Source organism: Miniopterus schreibersii, assembly GCF_964146895.1.
Source record: "Miniopterus schreibersii genome assembly, chromosome: 1".
Lineage (NCBI taxonomy): Eukaryota > Metazoa > Chordata > Mammalia > Chiroptera > Miniopteridae > Miniopterus > Miniopterus schreibersii.
The window spans coordinates 168386370-168402952 of record NC_138101.1 but is presented as its reverse complement, the minus strand read 5'-3'; the positions used below and the strand labels follow the sequence as shown (position 1 = coordinate 168402952).

The following is a 16583-nucleotide window of genomic DNA, read 5'->3' as shown; positions in this document are numbered from 1 at the left end:
CGAGATGATATTTAATGCTATGAACTTGGATGAAATCACCTAGGGAGGGAATGAATGTAGTTAAGAAAAAAGATTCAAGGGGTATGCCCTGAAACAATTCAAAATATTTAAAGATGAAATTAGAGGAGGAGGATCCATTTAAGCAAACTAAGGGGGTGGCTAGAAAAATAGAAAACCAGGATATAAGAATGAGGTCTAGAAGCCAAATGAAGTAAGCATTTTGAGGAGGACATTTATAAACTGTGTCAAATACTGCTGGTGGTCAAATTGAGGACTGAGAATTCACCATTAGCTTTAGTGATGGTGGACATGGATGATTTTGAGTCCTTTTAATGGAGAGGTAAGAATGAAAACCTTGCCCTAGGCGGATAGCTTAGTTGGTTAGAGTGTTGTCCAGATATACCAAGGTTGTGGCTTTGATCTCCTGTCAGGGTACATACCAGAAGCAAATAATGAATGCATAAGTAAGTGGAACAACAAAATCGATGTCTGTCTGTCTCTCTCTCCCTTGTCCCCTTCTCTCTCTCTCCTTTTTTCCCTCTTCCTCCATTCCTCCTCCCCTCTCTCTAAAATCACTTTTTAAAGATGAAAACCTTGTTTCAGTGGATTCAAGAGAAGGCAGAAATTGGAGTTAGTGAGTATGACACTCAAAGAATGAGGGTAGTTGGATAGGAATGTGGGATCAGGAAAGATTTTTGTTTTATTTGAAGGGGAGCAAGGTTACACCATATATATGACTGGAGATGATCCAATAGAGAGGGATAAATTGATTTTGTAGCGGAAGGGGGTTGAATTGCTGTAGTGATGTCCTGATTAGGTATGAGGGGCTAGTATATTGTGTATAAGAGGGAGATTGGCCAAAGGTAGGAGGAGCATGGTCAAATTCATATGTGGAGCAAAGGAGCATCTAGAAGGGATGGGGAGAACATGTGGACAGTTTCTATAGATTGTTTCTGTTTTCTCAGTGAATAGGACGTAAAAGCATTAGTTGAAAGTGGGGAGGAGGCGGAGGTTTGAAAAAAGAATAGATAGATAGATAGAAGAGATGGAAAACTGAATGATCCAGGGAATCTAGTTGGATTGCTGTGCATCACTAAAGGCCTACTTCAGGTTAGTAATCATAAATTTAAAGTGAGACATATAACCTGGTTATATGTTTTTCTTCAGCCGTATTTAGTTCTGTGAGTGCAAATTTAATAATAGGCAGAGAGTTGGATTTAACCAGGGCTGGGATTTTGCCTGGTAAGTATTACAAAGTCAAAGAGAGCCAAGGGGTTTGAGGGTGATGCAGAGGAGTGATATTAGTAACAGACTGTGGAATTTAAGCCAGTTTAGGAGGGATGTGAGAACTTGAAGGGAGAGATGGTGAAAAGGTAGTTTCAGTAGAATGTAGATCCTAATAGAATTTAAAAAATTGTTAGAGTTAGGCCCAGCCGGCGTGGCTCAGCAGTTGAACATTGACCTATGTATGATCAGGAGGTCAAGGTTTGATTCCCTGTCAGGGCACATGCCCAGGTTGCAGGCTCGATCCCCAGTGGGGGGGAGGTGCAGGAGGCCGCCAATCAGTGACTCTCTCATCATTGATGTTTCTGTCTCTCCCTCTCCCTTCCTCTCTCTGAAATCAGTAAAGACATATTTTTAAGAAAATTGTTAGAGTTAGGATATTAAAGATGTCTAGGGTATTAAGGGTATCAGGTGATAACATAAGTTATTAGGATGATTGAAATTGAGATTATGGAGCAGTAGCTATATTGGTAAAGACAAAATCTAGTCTATGACTGTGGGACTCTGAGAGGGGGCAGAAGACAAAATTGAGTATCAGAAGACTTATATTCACCTATATGGATATTGAAAACACTTAAGAATTATGATACAAATAGTGTTAGAAAATAACAGTGAGCCTTGTGCTAAAACTTGTTAGGGAACTAGGGGGATTTCTCTTTAAGAATCTATAGGTGGTCTGATGGCAGTTTCAAGCTTTTTTTTTTTTTTTAAATTATTAAAGAGAAGGTGTGGCGATAGAATGCAAGTGGTAATGAATGAAATGCAAGGAAGGCCCACCTCTAGGTCCCAGAAGGATGTAGAAAAGAAATCACACCACTTAAGAGGGCTTAAGAGGAAGCAAGGTCCTTAGAGGAATGTTCAGAAAAAGAGTTGAAATAGAAATTTTGCTGGTGCCTGACCATGAATCTCATGAGGCCCAGTGGAAGGGTTAGGAAGGGGTGGTTCCATGAGGGAAGAACATTGCTCTGTGAGGATAGAGAATCCAGATGGTGAGAAATGCCTTCATAATCATTGGCTTTTTGTAGTTATGTACTAAAGAAGATAAAGGCATTATTAGAATTAGTCCTGATGCTCAGAAACTTACAGGGGATTTCTTAATTTATCATTTAAATTAGGACATCTTTGAGAATGGGGAGAAGGATTTCAAGAATATTACAATTAAAATGATAATATTTTGAATTATTTATTGATTGGCAAATTATCCTGTTTTGGTAGGTCTATAACATTTCTATTCAAAAACTAGTTTTGGTAGGTCTATAACATTTTTATTTAAAAACTATTTCAACATTTTTTTCTAAAAAACATTTGTGACATTAAATATTTAAAAAATCTTTTTACATTAATAATCTAAACATTAAACATACCCCTGATCGGTGTGGCTCAGTGGGTTGAGTGGATCCAGGCCAGGGCATATGCCCGAGTGTGCAGGGCGCAGCTGATCGATGTTTCTCTCTCACATCCATGCTTTTCTCTCTCCCCCCACTCTCTTCCTCTCTCTCTAAAATTCAATTTTAAAAAACCCTTAAAAACCCCCCACAACACTAAACATATAATCTAAACACTAACATAAGTAGAATAGTCATTCTTCATACATATTCATGTACTTTAATCAATTTTTTCAGTCTGTCTCTAACATGTTGCTGATATTTTTTGGAAAAAAAAATTTTTTTCAATGTGGTCTTTTATTCTTAAAGAATTGGCTGCAGTCATTTTCAGAGTTGCATTATATGGTTAATAAATTTGAAGTGAGACCTTCAGTTAATTCTTTTCTTTAGATCACAGTATTTTTCAGTAAGAAAATACTCTGTTTAGGTTCTCATGTACCTAGGAAGTTCAGAGCAAATTCTGCTAAATTGAAGAGTCTCAAATTTTTTTATTTTTTTATTTTTTTTAAAGAGGAAGGGAGAGAGAAATATTGATGTGAGAGTGAAACATTGATCAGCTGCTTCCTCCACGCCCCCTACTGGGGATCAAGCCTGCAACCCAGGCATGTGCCCTGACCAGGAATCGAACTGGGAACCTTCCAGTGGATGGGCCAACACCCAACCAATTGAGCACACCGGCAGGGCAAGAGTCTCAAATTTTTTTATTTTTATTTTTTTAAAATATATCTTTATTGATTTCAGAGAGAGGAAAGGAGATGGAAAGAGAGATACAGAAACATCAATGATGAGAGTCATTGGTTGGCTGCAGCCCATAACCCGGGCATGTGCCCTGACCGGAAATCGAACCCCGATCTCCTGGATCCTAGGTCAGTGTTCAACCGCTGATCCACGCCCAGCTGGGCAAGAGTCTCAATTTTTAAAACTTTATTTTAATTGAAATGTATAAATATTTTCACTTCAGTATTTGTTTAGGTTCTTTTTACCTGCATTCAGAGCACCCTTTTCCAATAATAAAGTTTTCAATATTTTTAAAGACAAAACTCATCAAGTAAGTTGTCTCTGTGATTCCTTTGAATATTTCACAGATGTTAAGCCTACTTAATTTCACTTCATTCTGGCATAGAACATAAATTTATACTGTTAAAAAGGGTTCATCAGAACATTCTTTTCACAAGTCAACATATTCCAAAGTGCAATTACAGAATTTCAAAATTAAATCATTCACTGTTTCAGCTTTTAATGCACAATTTGTTCAGTTTGTATTTGCTTTTATAGGGATAAATTTCAGTGTCTTCCTGTACATAGCTTTGTTTTCATTAATTGCATGGCACTAAAAGCTTCAAAGGCTTAAGTTGAGTGCTTTGATGAAAGATTTCTGATTTTGAACAAAATGCAACTAAGATTTAAAGGACTGTTTCCAATAATAATACCATCATTATATGGCACAGGTTTTATAAAGTCACTTTTCAAAGGCTCAGATATATTAAAGATCTAATTTGAAAATTTTTGTTTGTTTGAGCCCTCACTGAGAACATGTTCACTGATTGATTGATTTTCTTCTTTTTTTAGAGAGAGAAGGGTAGGGGGAGTGACAGAGAAATATTGATCAGTTGCCTCTAGCAAACACTCTGTCCAGGGATCAAACCCACAACCTGGGTATGTGCCCCAACCTGAAATCGAACCGGCGACCTTTCAGTGCATGGGACGCTCAACCAACTGAGCCACACCAGTCAGGGCTTAAAAATGTAATTGATGATAGGTGGCAGAGAAAGCACATGCAATGTTGAAGTATTTTTGTATATTTAATATCAGTTTGTTACAAAATATTTGTTTATTCAAGTAAAATTACCTAAAAATCTGACAAGTATGACTTCAGTTTTGATTGGTATATTGTCACAGCTCATTTGGACACAATTATGAATTATAATTTCAGTTCCAAGTACATATATGTTTTATAGATTAGTAAGCGCATTGTTTTTACAAGTGTTGTGCTCTATGAGAATGTATATTATTACTGTAAAAATTAAGAATTTTATCTTTAGCATTGAACTTTTTAAATGAAGTTAGATACAATTCCCAATATCAGGTGTTTCACTTTCAACAGGATGAATTTACAGAAGCTGTACTTTGTTTCCATGAACTGAAGGGAAAACCAAACCATTATTGGAATTAATCTGATTCACTTTCTGTTTCAAACCTCTGAAGACATTGATATAAAACCAATATCATTTAACTGTTTGAAGATTTCTTTTACTAATGGAAACAACACATTAACAGCTTTCACTTCACTTTTCATACTTGCACTAGAAAACTTAGAATGAAAAATCAACAAAATTAATTTAGAACAACTGTCATTTGTTTTAGTGTTGCACTGCCTAATACAGTAGTTACTAGCCACTTGTAGCTATTTAGATTTAAGTTAATTAAAATTAAGTTAAAAATTCAGTTTCTCAGTCCCACTAGCCACATTTCAATGGCTCAGTAGCCAGATGTAGAGCATTTCCATCATCAGAAAGTTCTGTTGGACAGCAAAGTCATGATTGACAAGATGCAGACTCACTGGGTAGCTAGACAAGCATGGTTTTCAGACAGTCTCAAGATAATTACAACTTATGAAGTAGATGCTGATGCTTCTTCAGCAGTTGTCTTCTGATTTTCCTGTGGTTGGTGGTGTCACTGTAGGCCCCATGGTAAATATCAACTAAGATTTTGTCCAAGTTACAGTTTTATTATCAAGTTCTTGCGAAGCAGAAATTTAGTATTTAATTTTTAATTAAACATGTACTTGATGTATATTTCTCCATTTCATTGCTACTGAAAATTTTTTTTTGTTTTTGCAAAATTTAAAAAGCATAGCCAATAATAAAATTAATAGTTTTATTCCTACAATAAATGACAAAAATACTGTAGGAAGAAATTCAGACTACTCTAAAAGCTCTTCAAGGGACTACTTAACTATTTCCTGCATATATTTCTCATTAATGCCAATGTATTTCACTATTATTTTCCACTGGCTCTTTAATTCCACTATATTTCACTTTCCCACTGTCTCATTAATGCCACTGTATTTCACTATTATTTCCCACTGGCCCCACCAACTGGCATCTGCAACTTTATATCTCCCATGGCTGATAGACCAAATAGTTGGTAGAGATAGCAGTATTAAATACTTCTCCCATCACCACTGAATACTGAAAGAAATCACTTTCCCTAAGAATTCATGTTTGACTTCGCTTTGGTCTTTATCAGTTAACACCTGTTGTTCTTGAAAGGCCGTGCTAATTTATATCAAGAAAGGAAAGGAAAGGGAAGGGGAAGGGGAAGGAGAAGGAAGATGAATTATCACTGGTTGTCTTTCTGATTTACCTATGTGTTAAAGTGAGAACTCTATTCATTGCACTGGTTACACTACTAAACGACATCCTGACAGAAGCTGGAAGTGCAAAGAAAAGGTCTGTCAAACCCACCCCAACCATTTTTTAAAAATATATATATATTTTTATTGATTTCAGAGAGAGGAAGGGAGAGAGAGAGATGGAAACATCAATGATAAGGGAGTCATTGATTGGCTGCCTCCAGCAGGCCCCCCATTGAGGATCGGGCTGAAACCTAGCCATGTGCCCTGACTGGGAATCAAACTGGTATCTCCTGGATCATAGGTTGATGCTCAACCGATAAGTCACACCCAGCCAGGCCCCTCCCTGACCAATTTTAATGCAACTAATACTAATCGAGGATAAATGCTAAACTAGCTGGATGCATAAAACAAGAAGGTTCTTATTTTATTTCCTATACAAGGGAGCCTTAGCTCCTCACTCTGGCATTAAGGTTATCATAATTTACATTTTCTTTCTCGATTTCCTGGACTGTCTGCTCTAGGTAAACTCCCCCAAGCTTTACTACATATTTTGGCTCATGTGTTTTGTCTGTTTGAAGCTGCTCTTTTCACCAATGTCAGCGTATCCTACTTATCCTTTGACTTCCCAGTGTAAATACCACCCTTCTGATTTTCTGAGTGGGGTTAATCTTTTTTTTCTGAACATCCACAGTTTTTTTATGTCTCGTCTTTGCCATTTTTTATGTTATTTTTATATTTCATTTGCTTTTGTATGTGTCTAGATAGGACATATACTGAATGAATATACACTTGAAAGACAAGGTAAAATAAGATTTGAGCTCTTTAGGTACCATTTGCATAATCAGCTTTGGATAATTGAGATCTTGCATCCATTTATTCATTCAACAAACATTTATCAAAGTTTCTATATAATAGAGACTGCTTTGTGCTAGAGACACAATGGTGAGCAAGGGAGACCTGGTCCCTGCTGTTACAGAGATTACATACTTACCTTACAAATAAAGACTTTTATGCCAAGGAGGAACTGAAGAGAACATTAAACTTACCTTTTATTTTATAGCATAGAAGATTAGCAGTCTTTGTTATTGAGGCTTATGAGTGTAAAGTGAGAAAATTTATTCTCTAATACCTTGATTTTATTAAAAAACGACAACTAAGTAGCAATCTAAAAAAAATAGGCCTGAAAACAGGGTGACTTTTTAATGAGTGTGTTTCCTTCACAGTTGTATTGTGACTTGTGGAAGTGATGGTGATGTGAGGATTTGGGAAGACTTAGATGATGATGATCCTAAGTCCATTAATGTTGGAGAAAAGGCATATTCATGTGCTTTGAAGGTAGTAAAAACAATTATAGCAACTGATATAAATTTGTACTGCCATGTGATCTTTTTATGCTTGAATGAAAAGTATTTTTTTATAAGTTTTGAATATAGATATTCCATTTTGTTTATTTCTCTTATTAAGTAGCATTTAAAAATGTGTAATAATGCTGTAACGTGCCCCAAATTTTTACAGGTAAAATCTGAATGGCCTGTTAAAGGTGATTAATAGATATTAATGGTGAACCAATTGATGTATATGCAAGAAAATGTACCTTTTTAAAAAGAAGTTTAAGTGTTCCTTTTTTCTCCTTTGTCACACAACTCAGTAGCATTTTGAAGTTTTGAAATGTAGGTTACTTGGAGAGTGAGGACGTGTTTTCAGAAGGACTTTGCAAAAAAAGACTCTAAAAACCGCTAGGCTTTTTACTTGTGAATAACCTTAAGTTGGGCGAGTGGTATGGGGAGGATGAAATCTCTCCACAGAACCAGGTTTTAAAGGGCAGGCTAATTCAGGCAGATGGGGTGGTCTCAGGGCTAGGTACTCCTTTTCAAGTGGTTAGGGAAATGGGAAACACATTCTCAGAAGAAAAAATGACCCGAAGTATATATGACTGCATGCATTAAATTCAAGCTAAATCTCACTAATAAGAAAAGAAGGGCAAATTAAACAATTGGGTTTTTTTCCCCCTATAAGATTGGCAAAATGAAAAATATTGCTAATCCCAGTAATAGTGAGGGCTTGGAAAAGTAAAGGAAAAACACTCGTGTGTGTGTGTTTTTGAAACTCTCACTGCTACCATGTGGACTCACAACGTTTCTGATACCAGATGTGTTGATTTTTTAGCACACCAAGCAATTCTCTGAAACACCAGCAGGGTGTCCTATAATTCAGTTAAACTCCAACATGAACCAGAGTTAGTGCAGACCCCACAGGTTAAGGGCTCAGTCACTGCAGCTGTCCCCCACTTCAAATACCAATCACAAGTAGTAGCCTCCAGGTTACCCACAACTTCTGTTCAACTTGGCTATAAATTGCAGGTTCCCATGACCTCCTTGGTGTCATTTGCTACAGCAGTTCACAGAACTCAGGGAAACATGTTTATCAGTTTATTATACAATAAAGTTATGATAAAAGATACAGATGAGTAGCCAGATAAAGAGGTATATAGGGCACTGACTGGGAGGGTCCCTAGTGCAGGAGCTTTCGTCCCCTTGGAGTTGGGCTGCACCAGCCCCCCAGTACATGGATGTGCTCACCAACCTGGAAGGTCCTCAAACCCTGTACTATTGGGATTTTTATGGAGGCTTTATCACATGGGCATGACTGATTATTAACTCCATTTCCTGCTTTCCCCTTCCCCTAGGGTGGCAGGTGGGGCTTCCAAGCTTCCAATCATGGCTTTATCTCTGGTGACCAGTCCCCCCCTTATCTCGAAGCTGTCCAGGTGCCGTGGAAGTGTCCCTCAGTGGAACAAAAGACACTCCTTTTACCCAGGAAATTCCAAGGGATTTAGGAGCTCTCTGTTAGGAACTACGGTCAAAGACCAAATATTAGAACAAAAGATGTTACTAGTGTTATCACTTAGAAAATTACAAGGGTTTTAGCTCTGTTCCAGAAACAGGGAGCAGTTATTTGAGAACAAAGTGGAGAAAATATCACCCTCCAAAATAGTGAAACTGGATGAATCAACATGTTTGTGGATAGTAATACTTAATGTTTGCATAGTATTTTACATTGTCAGGGCCTTTTAACCAAGATATGGAGAGGTATGTGGAATTATCTCCATTTTATAATTGGGAAAACCAAAACTCAGAGGAAGTTCCAATGACATAGTAAGGAACATAATGGGCTAAAGCTCGGGTCATCCTCTGCTGAGTTCCATTTGTCCCAACTCACCTGGGAGAACAGTGGTCTGACCAGATCCTGACCAGAGGTCTGATCCTTTAAATGGTTTTCTTTTCAAACTTTTACTAGTTGACAGATTACTGATAGTGATTTGGTTTCCTAGTAGATTTGTTGGAAAATGACTTCCATTCTTTATTCAGGTCTTCCAGTGAATGACTACAGTTATATTCTTTAATATTAATAGAGGGCTAGTTAACATGTTATTAAAGAATTACCAATATTCTTTATTAGAGCTGAGGATGCTTAATCAGTATTCTGTTAAGAAATCTGTCTGCAAGAAAAGCACTGCCAGGTTACAAAATTCCTATAGATGTGCACATGTGAATAGTTGGTGTATCTGTAGTTTTGCCAAAGAACACTTAGCATCATCAGTGTTGCCTTGAATTGGTTATACAGTGGTACCTCGGTTTTCGAATGTACTCTGTTCCGGAAGATCGAGTTGTGAAACGTTTGAAAACCGAGGGATCTACAGCTGACAGGTAGGCCTCAGGATCTTGCACTCAGCGGAAGCCGTGTGGCATGTTTCACTTCTGAGGTATGTTCGAAAACCAAAGCATTTACTTCCGGGTTTACAGCATTCATAAACTGAAATGTTCGTCAGTGGAGATGTTTGAAAACCGAGGTGCCACTGTAGTTTTTTGTTGATTCTCTTCTTATTGTTTTATCCTCATCTGAGGATATTTTTTCCATTGCTTTTCAGAGAGAGTGGAAGGGAGGGAGAGAGAGAAACATAAATGTGAGAGAGAAACATTGATCAGCTGCCTCCTGCATGCGCCCCAACTGGGGATCGAACCTGCAACCTGGGTATGTTCCCTGACCAGGAATCGAACTGGTGACCTTTTGGTATATGGGACAACACTCAACCAACTGAGGCACACTGGCCAGAGCTTTTTACTGTTTTTAAGAAGGTGCTGTGGATTCTGCATTTAGATTTTTTCCTATTCCAGAAACACATGTAATATAATGATTTTATTGTGGAAACTGTAGTGTGGCCATTGTGGCCATGTCTTCTAATGTGCTCATTCCTCACTGAGACTAGCTATGTTTTCCCGAAAAGTTCTCCTATGCCTTTTTTTTATGATACTTGGAAATCCATAAAAATACTAATTAAGTACTTTTCTTAACCAGAAGTAAAATACAAATCAGAGGCTAAATGTTTGGCTGGTGAAGGGGGAAATAAGTTTTCCAAAGGTAACAAATAAGTTTTGCTTGCTAATAAACATTTCAGGAAAGTTGTACATTGATAATTTTTTTCTTGACATGAACTATATAAAGCGTGTTTTTGTTTGTTTTTTTAAGGATTTTTAACTATGGAGAGATTCCCAATCAATTTAGATTTGTCTTGCCAGAATTTCCTATTTTTGTTTTTCTTTTAGAGTGGAAAATTGGTCACTGCAGTATCTAACAATACTATTCAAGTCCATACATTTCCTGAAGGAGTTCCAGATGGTATATTGACTCGCTTCACCACAAATGCAAACCATGTTGTCTTTAATAGTGATGGTACAAAAGTCGCTGCTGGATCTGGGTAAGGCTCTTTGATATCAGAAAAGGAAATAATGTTAGAACAGAATGGTCTCATTCATTGCTTTCAGCTGTCAGATTTCACATTTTCAGTACTCTCTTTTTTTTTTTTTTTTTGTTCACTTAATTTTTATAGTAAAGTCTTTTTAACTAGTAAAGGTTTTTGAGGACAAACGAGCTTCTTGTGAACTGAGATATGTATATTGCTTTGCAGATAGTCTATTTATTAAATGATGAAAAAGACTGGGGAAAGATGATAGTTTGATACAAAATTTAAAAAATTATTTCAGGTGGAACCAGGCCTGTACAGTCAGGATTTTTGTGGTTTCCCTTGGTGTTTATTTGTCATAGGAAAACTATGTAATTGATGAGTTGCCAAGCTGGAGTAAAAGGTATAGTCCTTTTAAAAATGGTTATGACTAATTGTATTAGCAGATAATAGAAACCTAAACTGTAATTATGAAAGCCACTTAGAAAGTATTTGTATTTTAACATAATGGGAAATCTTGACTTGACTTGTAGCATCTTTATAGAACAAAACTAAAAGGTCAGTCATTAAATTTAGCTGTCAGATTTCACAAGTTGCTTTAAAGAAATTATGGCATTCTTGTGATTTTTGAAATATTTGGGTCAGAGCTTTTAGGAGAGTCTTTTGTGTTGGCATTTATTTATGTACATTACTCTTATTGTTCATAGTGACTTTTTAGTCAAAGTTGTAGATGTGATGGATTGCAGCCAGCAGAAGACATTTCGAGGACATGAAGCCCCTGTTTTAAGTCTTTCCTTTGATCCTAAGGATGTCTTTCTGGTAAAAATTTTTCCCCCTCTTTTTGAATTTTTCTGGGTTATGTTTAAAATTGTAAGAGAATTACCAAAAAGTTTCACACAGTTGATAAAAGACAGTTTGATTTATTAATTGAACGAGTTTCCATATAGTATATGGCTGTAACTAGAGAAATCTATTGTTTTATTTCTGCAGGCATCAGCTAGTTGTGATGGGTCTATCAGAGTGTGGCAAATTTCAGATCAGGTAAACTCATCAGTTTGAATTTAAAAATTTTTGACCATTTCTATAATATACTGAGTGTTATATATTGTATTATTTGGTCAAATTAATAATTCTTTTTTTAAAAATATAGTTTGTTTCTTTTGAGTAGCATTAGAAACTGTTTTTGTGATCAAATTCCGTAATAATTTAATGCAAAAGTAAGTATGTAAAAGCCTGATTGCTTTTGTACTCAATCACAGGGAAATGATAGATTTATATTTTACTTCTTTTAAAATATATCTTTATTGATTTCAGAGAGAGGAAGGGAGAGGGGGAGAGAGAGATAGAAACATCAATAATGAGAGAGTTGTCATTGATTGGTTGCCTCCTGCACGCTCCTGACATGGGATTGAGCCCGCACCCTGGGCACATGCCCTGATCGGGAATCGAACCATGATCTCCTGGATCCTAGGTCGATGCTCAACCACTCATCCATGCCTGGCCAGGCTATATTTTACTTTTAAGTTTTATAAATCAATGTGGGAAATTCAGTCATTATATATTTATAAACTAACTGCCATCTTTTGGGCCCTAGATGTTGGGGATACAAAAATAAAATAAAGCATGGGCTCACTTGATTTGGAGAGTCACATAACAATTATTCTAACCCGCCTGATAAAAGTTTTTGTTTCTTTTTGTTTTTTTTATTTTTTGCTTGTGTTTTTGTTTGTTCTCGATAAAAGTTTTAAAGGAGGTATGAAGAAAGTACTCTCTGGATTGGCAGAGGAAAGTTTATTCTTCCTCAGGCAATCATAGAGACCTTGGCATTTGTAGAGATGTGGCTGATGAAAAAGTATCTCCCACAAATATGCCTCAACGGCCACACTTCCTTCTCCTCATTCTTGAACTATTTAAAAGGATTGACTTTGGCCCCAGCCTGTTTGGCTCAGTGGTTAGTGTTGGCCCATGGACTGAAGGATCCCAAGCTCAATTTTGGTTAAGGGCACATGCCTGCCCTGTTGGGGCGTGTGTGGGAGGCAACCAATGGACGTGTCTCTCTTACATCAATGTTTCTCTTTCCCTTTCCCTCCTTTCTGAAAAGCAATGGAAAAATATTCTTGGGTGAGGATTGAAAAAAAAATTAGAGGGATTGACTTTGACACCATAACATTTTATAGTAGATCTCTAAAGTTTATTTTTATTTTTTGTTAATACTTGCCCAAGGATATTTTTTCCTTTGAGTTTTTAGAGATAGTAGAAGGGAGAGAGGGAGGAAGGGAGAGAATGGGGGGGAGAGAGAGAGAGGAAAGAGATAGAGAAACATCAGTGTGAGAGAGACACATCGATTGGTTGCCTCCAGCACGCATCTGACCAGGGCTGGGGATCAAACTTGCAACCCAGGTACATGCCTTGACCCGGAATCAAACCCCTTTTTGGTATACAGGCCGACACTAACCACTGAATAGTACCAGCCAGGGCTAAAGTTTATTTTTGTAGAAACTTAAAGATTTTAATATAATGGTTTTTGTGTGTGTGTGTATATGTTTGTTTATTCAATGAGTATAGTGTTTACTTATTCTACATAGGAATTTTTTTTTTTAATTTAATTATTTAAGACTTGTGCTCTTTATATCTCTGAAGGACTTAAAATAATTTAGATAAGTCAAACATTGTCATAATTAGATTAAAGTGAATTAAATTGCCTTTTTTCTGAGCTATATATCAATTTGAAGAATCCACCTATTAAATATGTTCAGTTCTGCATATCTTTTGGGGAGAATTTTTATAAAGGGAAGTAATTTTTTTTTTCTTTTTAATCAGACATGTGCTATTAGTTGGCCACTGCTACAAAAGGTCAATGATGTGATAAATGCAAAATCAATTTGTAGACTTGCTTGGCAGCCAAAGAGTGGGAAGGTAAGTGACTCTTATTTTTCCACCTTTTAAAAAATTATTTGTTTCAGTTCTTATCAAATTTGAAAGTGAGAATAGTTTTAAAATCATAACTATTTTATTTGGATTATAAATTTTTGAGCCCAGCCAACTAATTAATATTGAAATGTTTTAAGAAACATTTAAGCTTTTTAAAGAGTACATTTTGCATGAATGAATGAATTTTATATTCTTCTTTACATTCATGTTTAATGGAATGACTCTGGAAACAGTCTTGTTATACCCACTCTTACCACCAGTATTTAAGATTTTGGAGGTATCCTAGCAGATACAGTTAGACACTAGAAAGATATGAGAGGTTTGGATGGAGGAAGGAGAATGCTTATCTGCAAATGAAATGCTTGTATATAAGGAAATTCCAAAGTGAACTGGGGGAAAATTGAGTAAGGTAGCTGTAAGCAAAATTAATATTCAGGACCAGTAACAATCTATATACAAATAATAGCCATTTAGAAAATACAGTTGGAGAAAATAAAACACTTATTTTTAAAAAAAATTTATATCAAAAAAGATAAAATAACTAGGGATAACTTAATAAGAAATTAAGGAGAACTTTAACATGCTTAGCAAGAAGAGTTAAAGAAGACTTGTTAAATAGAAAAATATATCCCATTCTTAGAAAGGAAATTTTTCATATAAATAAAGAGTTAGTTCTTCCCTAAATTATTCTGTAGTTTAGACAACACTCAAATATAAAATATCAGTAAGATGTTTTGGAAAATCAGATAGTGCTGATTATATAGTCCATATTGAAAACTAAAGTCTTGCCCGGCAGGCGTGGCTAAGTGGTTGAGCATTGACCTAGGATCCAGGAGATCGAGGTTCGATTCCTGGTCAGGGCACATGCCTGGGGTGCGGGCTCAATCCCCAGTTTGGGGCATGCAGGAGGCAGCTGATCAATGACTCATCATTGATGTTTCTATCTCTCTCTCCCCCTCTCCCTTCCTCTCTCTGAAATCAATAAAGATATATTTTAAAAAAAGAAAGAAAGAAAGAAAACTAAAGTCTCAGAAAAGTGATGGAGTCTAACCCAGTCAATATAACATTATGATGCTATGGGAATTAAAAGTTTGCTACTGAATGAATAAACAGATACCTATTAAACAGAGAAATGGATCCAGTATATATGGGAATTTAGTGTATGGTAAAGGTGGGAAAAGGAGATTAATAACTGCATTGGCAAAGGGCATAAATATCAGGAAGTGAGAGTCATTGAGGACCATCTTGGAGACTTCCTATCACCTGGTGAATCTGCTCTATTCTTTCAACTTTTTTGTGTGTGAATTTTTTCAGAAAAGATTAATAAATTTAACAATATAATAAGTAAATATGTTTGGATGATAAAAAATACTTCAGAGTCAAAGGACAAATGACAAACTGGGGGGAAAAGTTTGAAACAATATGACAAAAAGCTAATTTCATTAATATATAAAGAGTTCTTACAAATCAATAGGATCCAAATAGAAAGATGGGAGGAACACCCTCCTAATTATTGAATAGGATGCTGCCCAATTCATGAGATGTATGAATCACTTAATAAACCTAATTAGGTCTTAAAAAAAGAAAGAGAGATGGACAAGGACATGAGCAGGTAATGTATAGAAAATGATATATAGATGGCTTTTAACTTGAAAATATATGCAACCTTTCATACTGAAAATTGAAGCTATAGTGGTAGTCTATTTTTTATTTATCAGATGGTCAAAGGTCAAAAGTTTGATTATATGCTTTGTGGAAGAGGGTATGGTGGTTTTTATCAGAATTAAAGACCAACAGTACTGCTTTCAGGCTTATATCCTATAAGCATATTTATACATATGTACTACCATATGTATAAATGTTATACCATTGCTTATAGTAAGAAAAGATTGGAGACATCCAAAATATTCATTAATAGGGAATTAGTGAAATAAATTGTGGTATTCCTGTATGTCCTCACATGGAATAGTCTTCAGAGACATTAAGTAAAAAAATCAAGCTGTAAAATAGTACATACAGAAAAGTGCTGCTGTTTATTAATTGTGTGTGTGTGTACTTGTTTATACATACATAAACATTCTTGTATAGCCTATACTTATATCTGCCTTCGGGAAGTAGAAACAGAATTTAGGTATGGGAGGGAGACTTGCTTTTCAATATAATCTCTTTTGTGTCATATGAACTTTTTGCATTAAAAAGTGTACATTTTGCATTAAAATAATAAATAGTTGGGGAATCCTGAATGTATTTTTCTTTGCTTACAGAACATTAATCAGATTAATTTAAAAATAATAAAATTAAGTTTTCCTGTTTGTAAATAATACTTTTTTTTTATAAACATGGAAAGAATATACTGTTTTTATTTTTCTACTAGTCTGTTTCTTTGGAAGAATACATAGGAAGATAAATTTCTTTTTCTTAAGATTTTCAAAGTATTCTGGCTCTATTTTTTTCCTTCTAGTAAATGAGATGAATTTTTAGATTCAAGGGGCTTAGATACCGTAAGAAGTCGTATTAAAAATACTAGTAACTACAAATATTCTGTTTTTCAATGCAGGCAGCAGAGTGACTATCACTCAATCTTTGCTTATCAAATTTTAAGTTATTTTCTGAGTTGCCAGTTAAAATATAAATTTGCTCTTATGTTTTGTAAGTTTATTTGGATTAATTTTCTGCCTTTTTCTTTTCAATTTAATGTAAACTTTTGTTTAAACTGTTTATCTTATCTAATAGTTACTAGCAGTTCCTGTGGAAAAATCTGTTAAGCTCTATAGAAGAGAAACATGGAGTAATCAATTTGATCTTTCAGATAATTTCATCTCTCAGGTAGGTTTTGTAAGTGACACTTTGAGTAGGTTAAAGGGAGTATTTAATGCATATTTTG

The 16583-nt window shown here is 35.6% G+C and overlaps 1 protein-coding gene across 2 annotated transcripts in view; it reads left to right on the top strand.

Moving 5' to 3' along the window:
• WDHD1 (WD repeat and HMG-box DNA binding protein 1) overlaps nucleotides 1–16583 on the top strand; it is a 56156-nt gene that overhangs the window by 2539 nt on the left and 37034 nt on the right. For both annotated transcript variants that reach the window (XM_081148345.1, XM_081148346.1), the window contains exons 3-8: nucleotides 7251–7362; nucleotides 10632–10783; nucleotides 11476–11587; nucleotides 11759–11809; nucleotides 13589–13684; nucleotides 16433–16525. In XM_081148345.1, the coding sequence (XP_081004471.1) occupies nucleotides 7251–7362; nucleotides 10632–10783; nucleotides 11476–11587; nucleotides 11759–11809; nucleotides 13589–13684; nucleotides 16433–16525 (616 nt within the window). The remainder of the gene's footprint in view (nucleotides 1–7250; nucleotides 7363–10631; nucleotides 10784–11475; nucleotides 11588–11758; nucleotides 11810–13588; nucleotides 13685–16432; nucleotides 16526–16583) is intronic.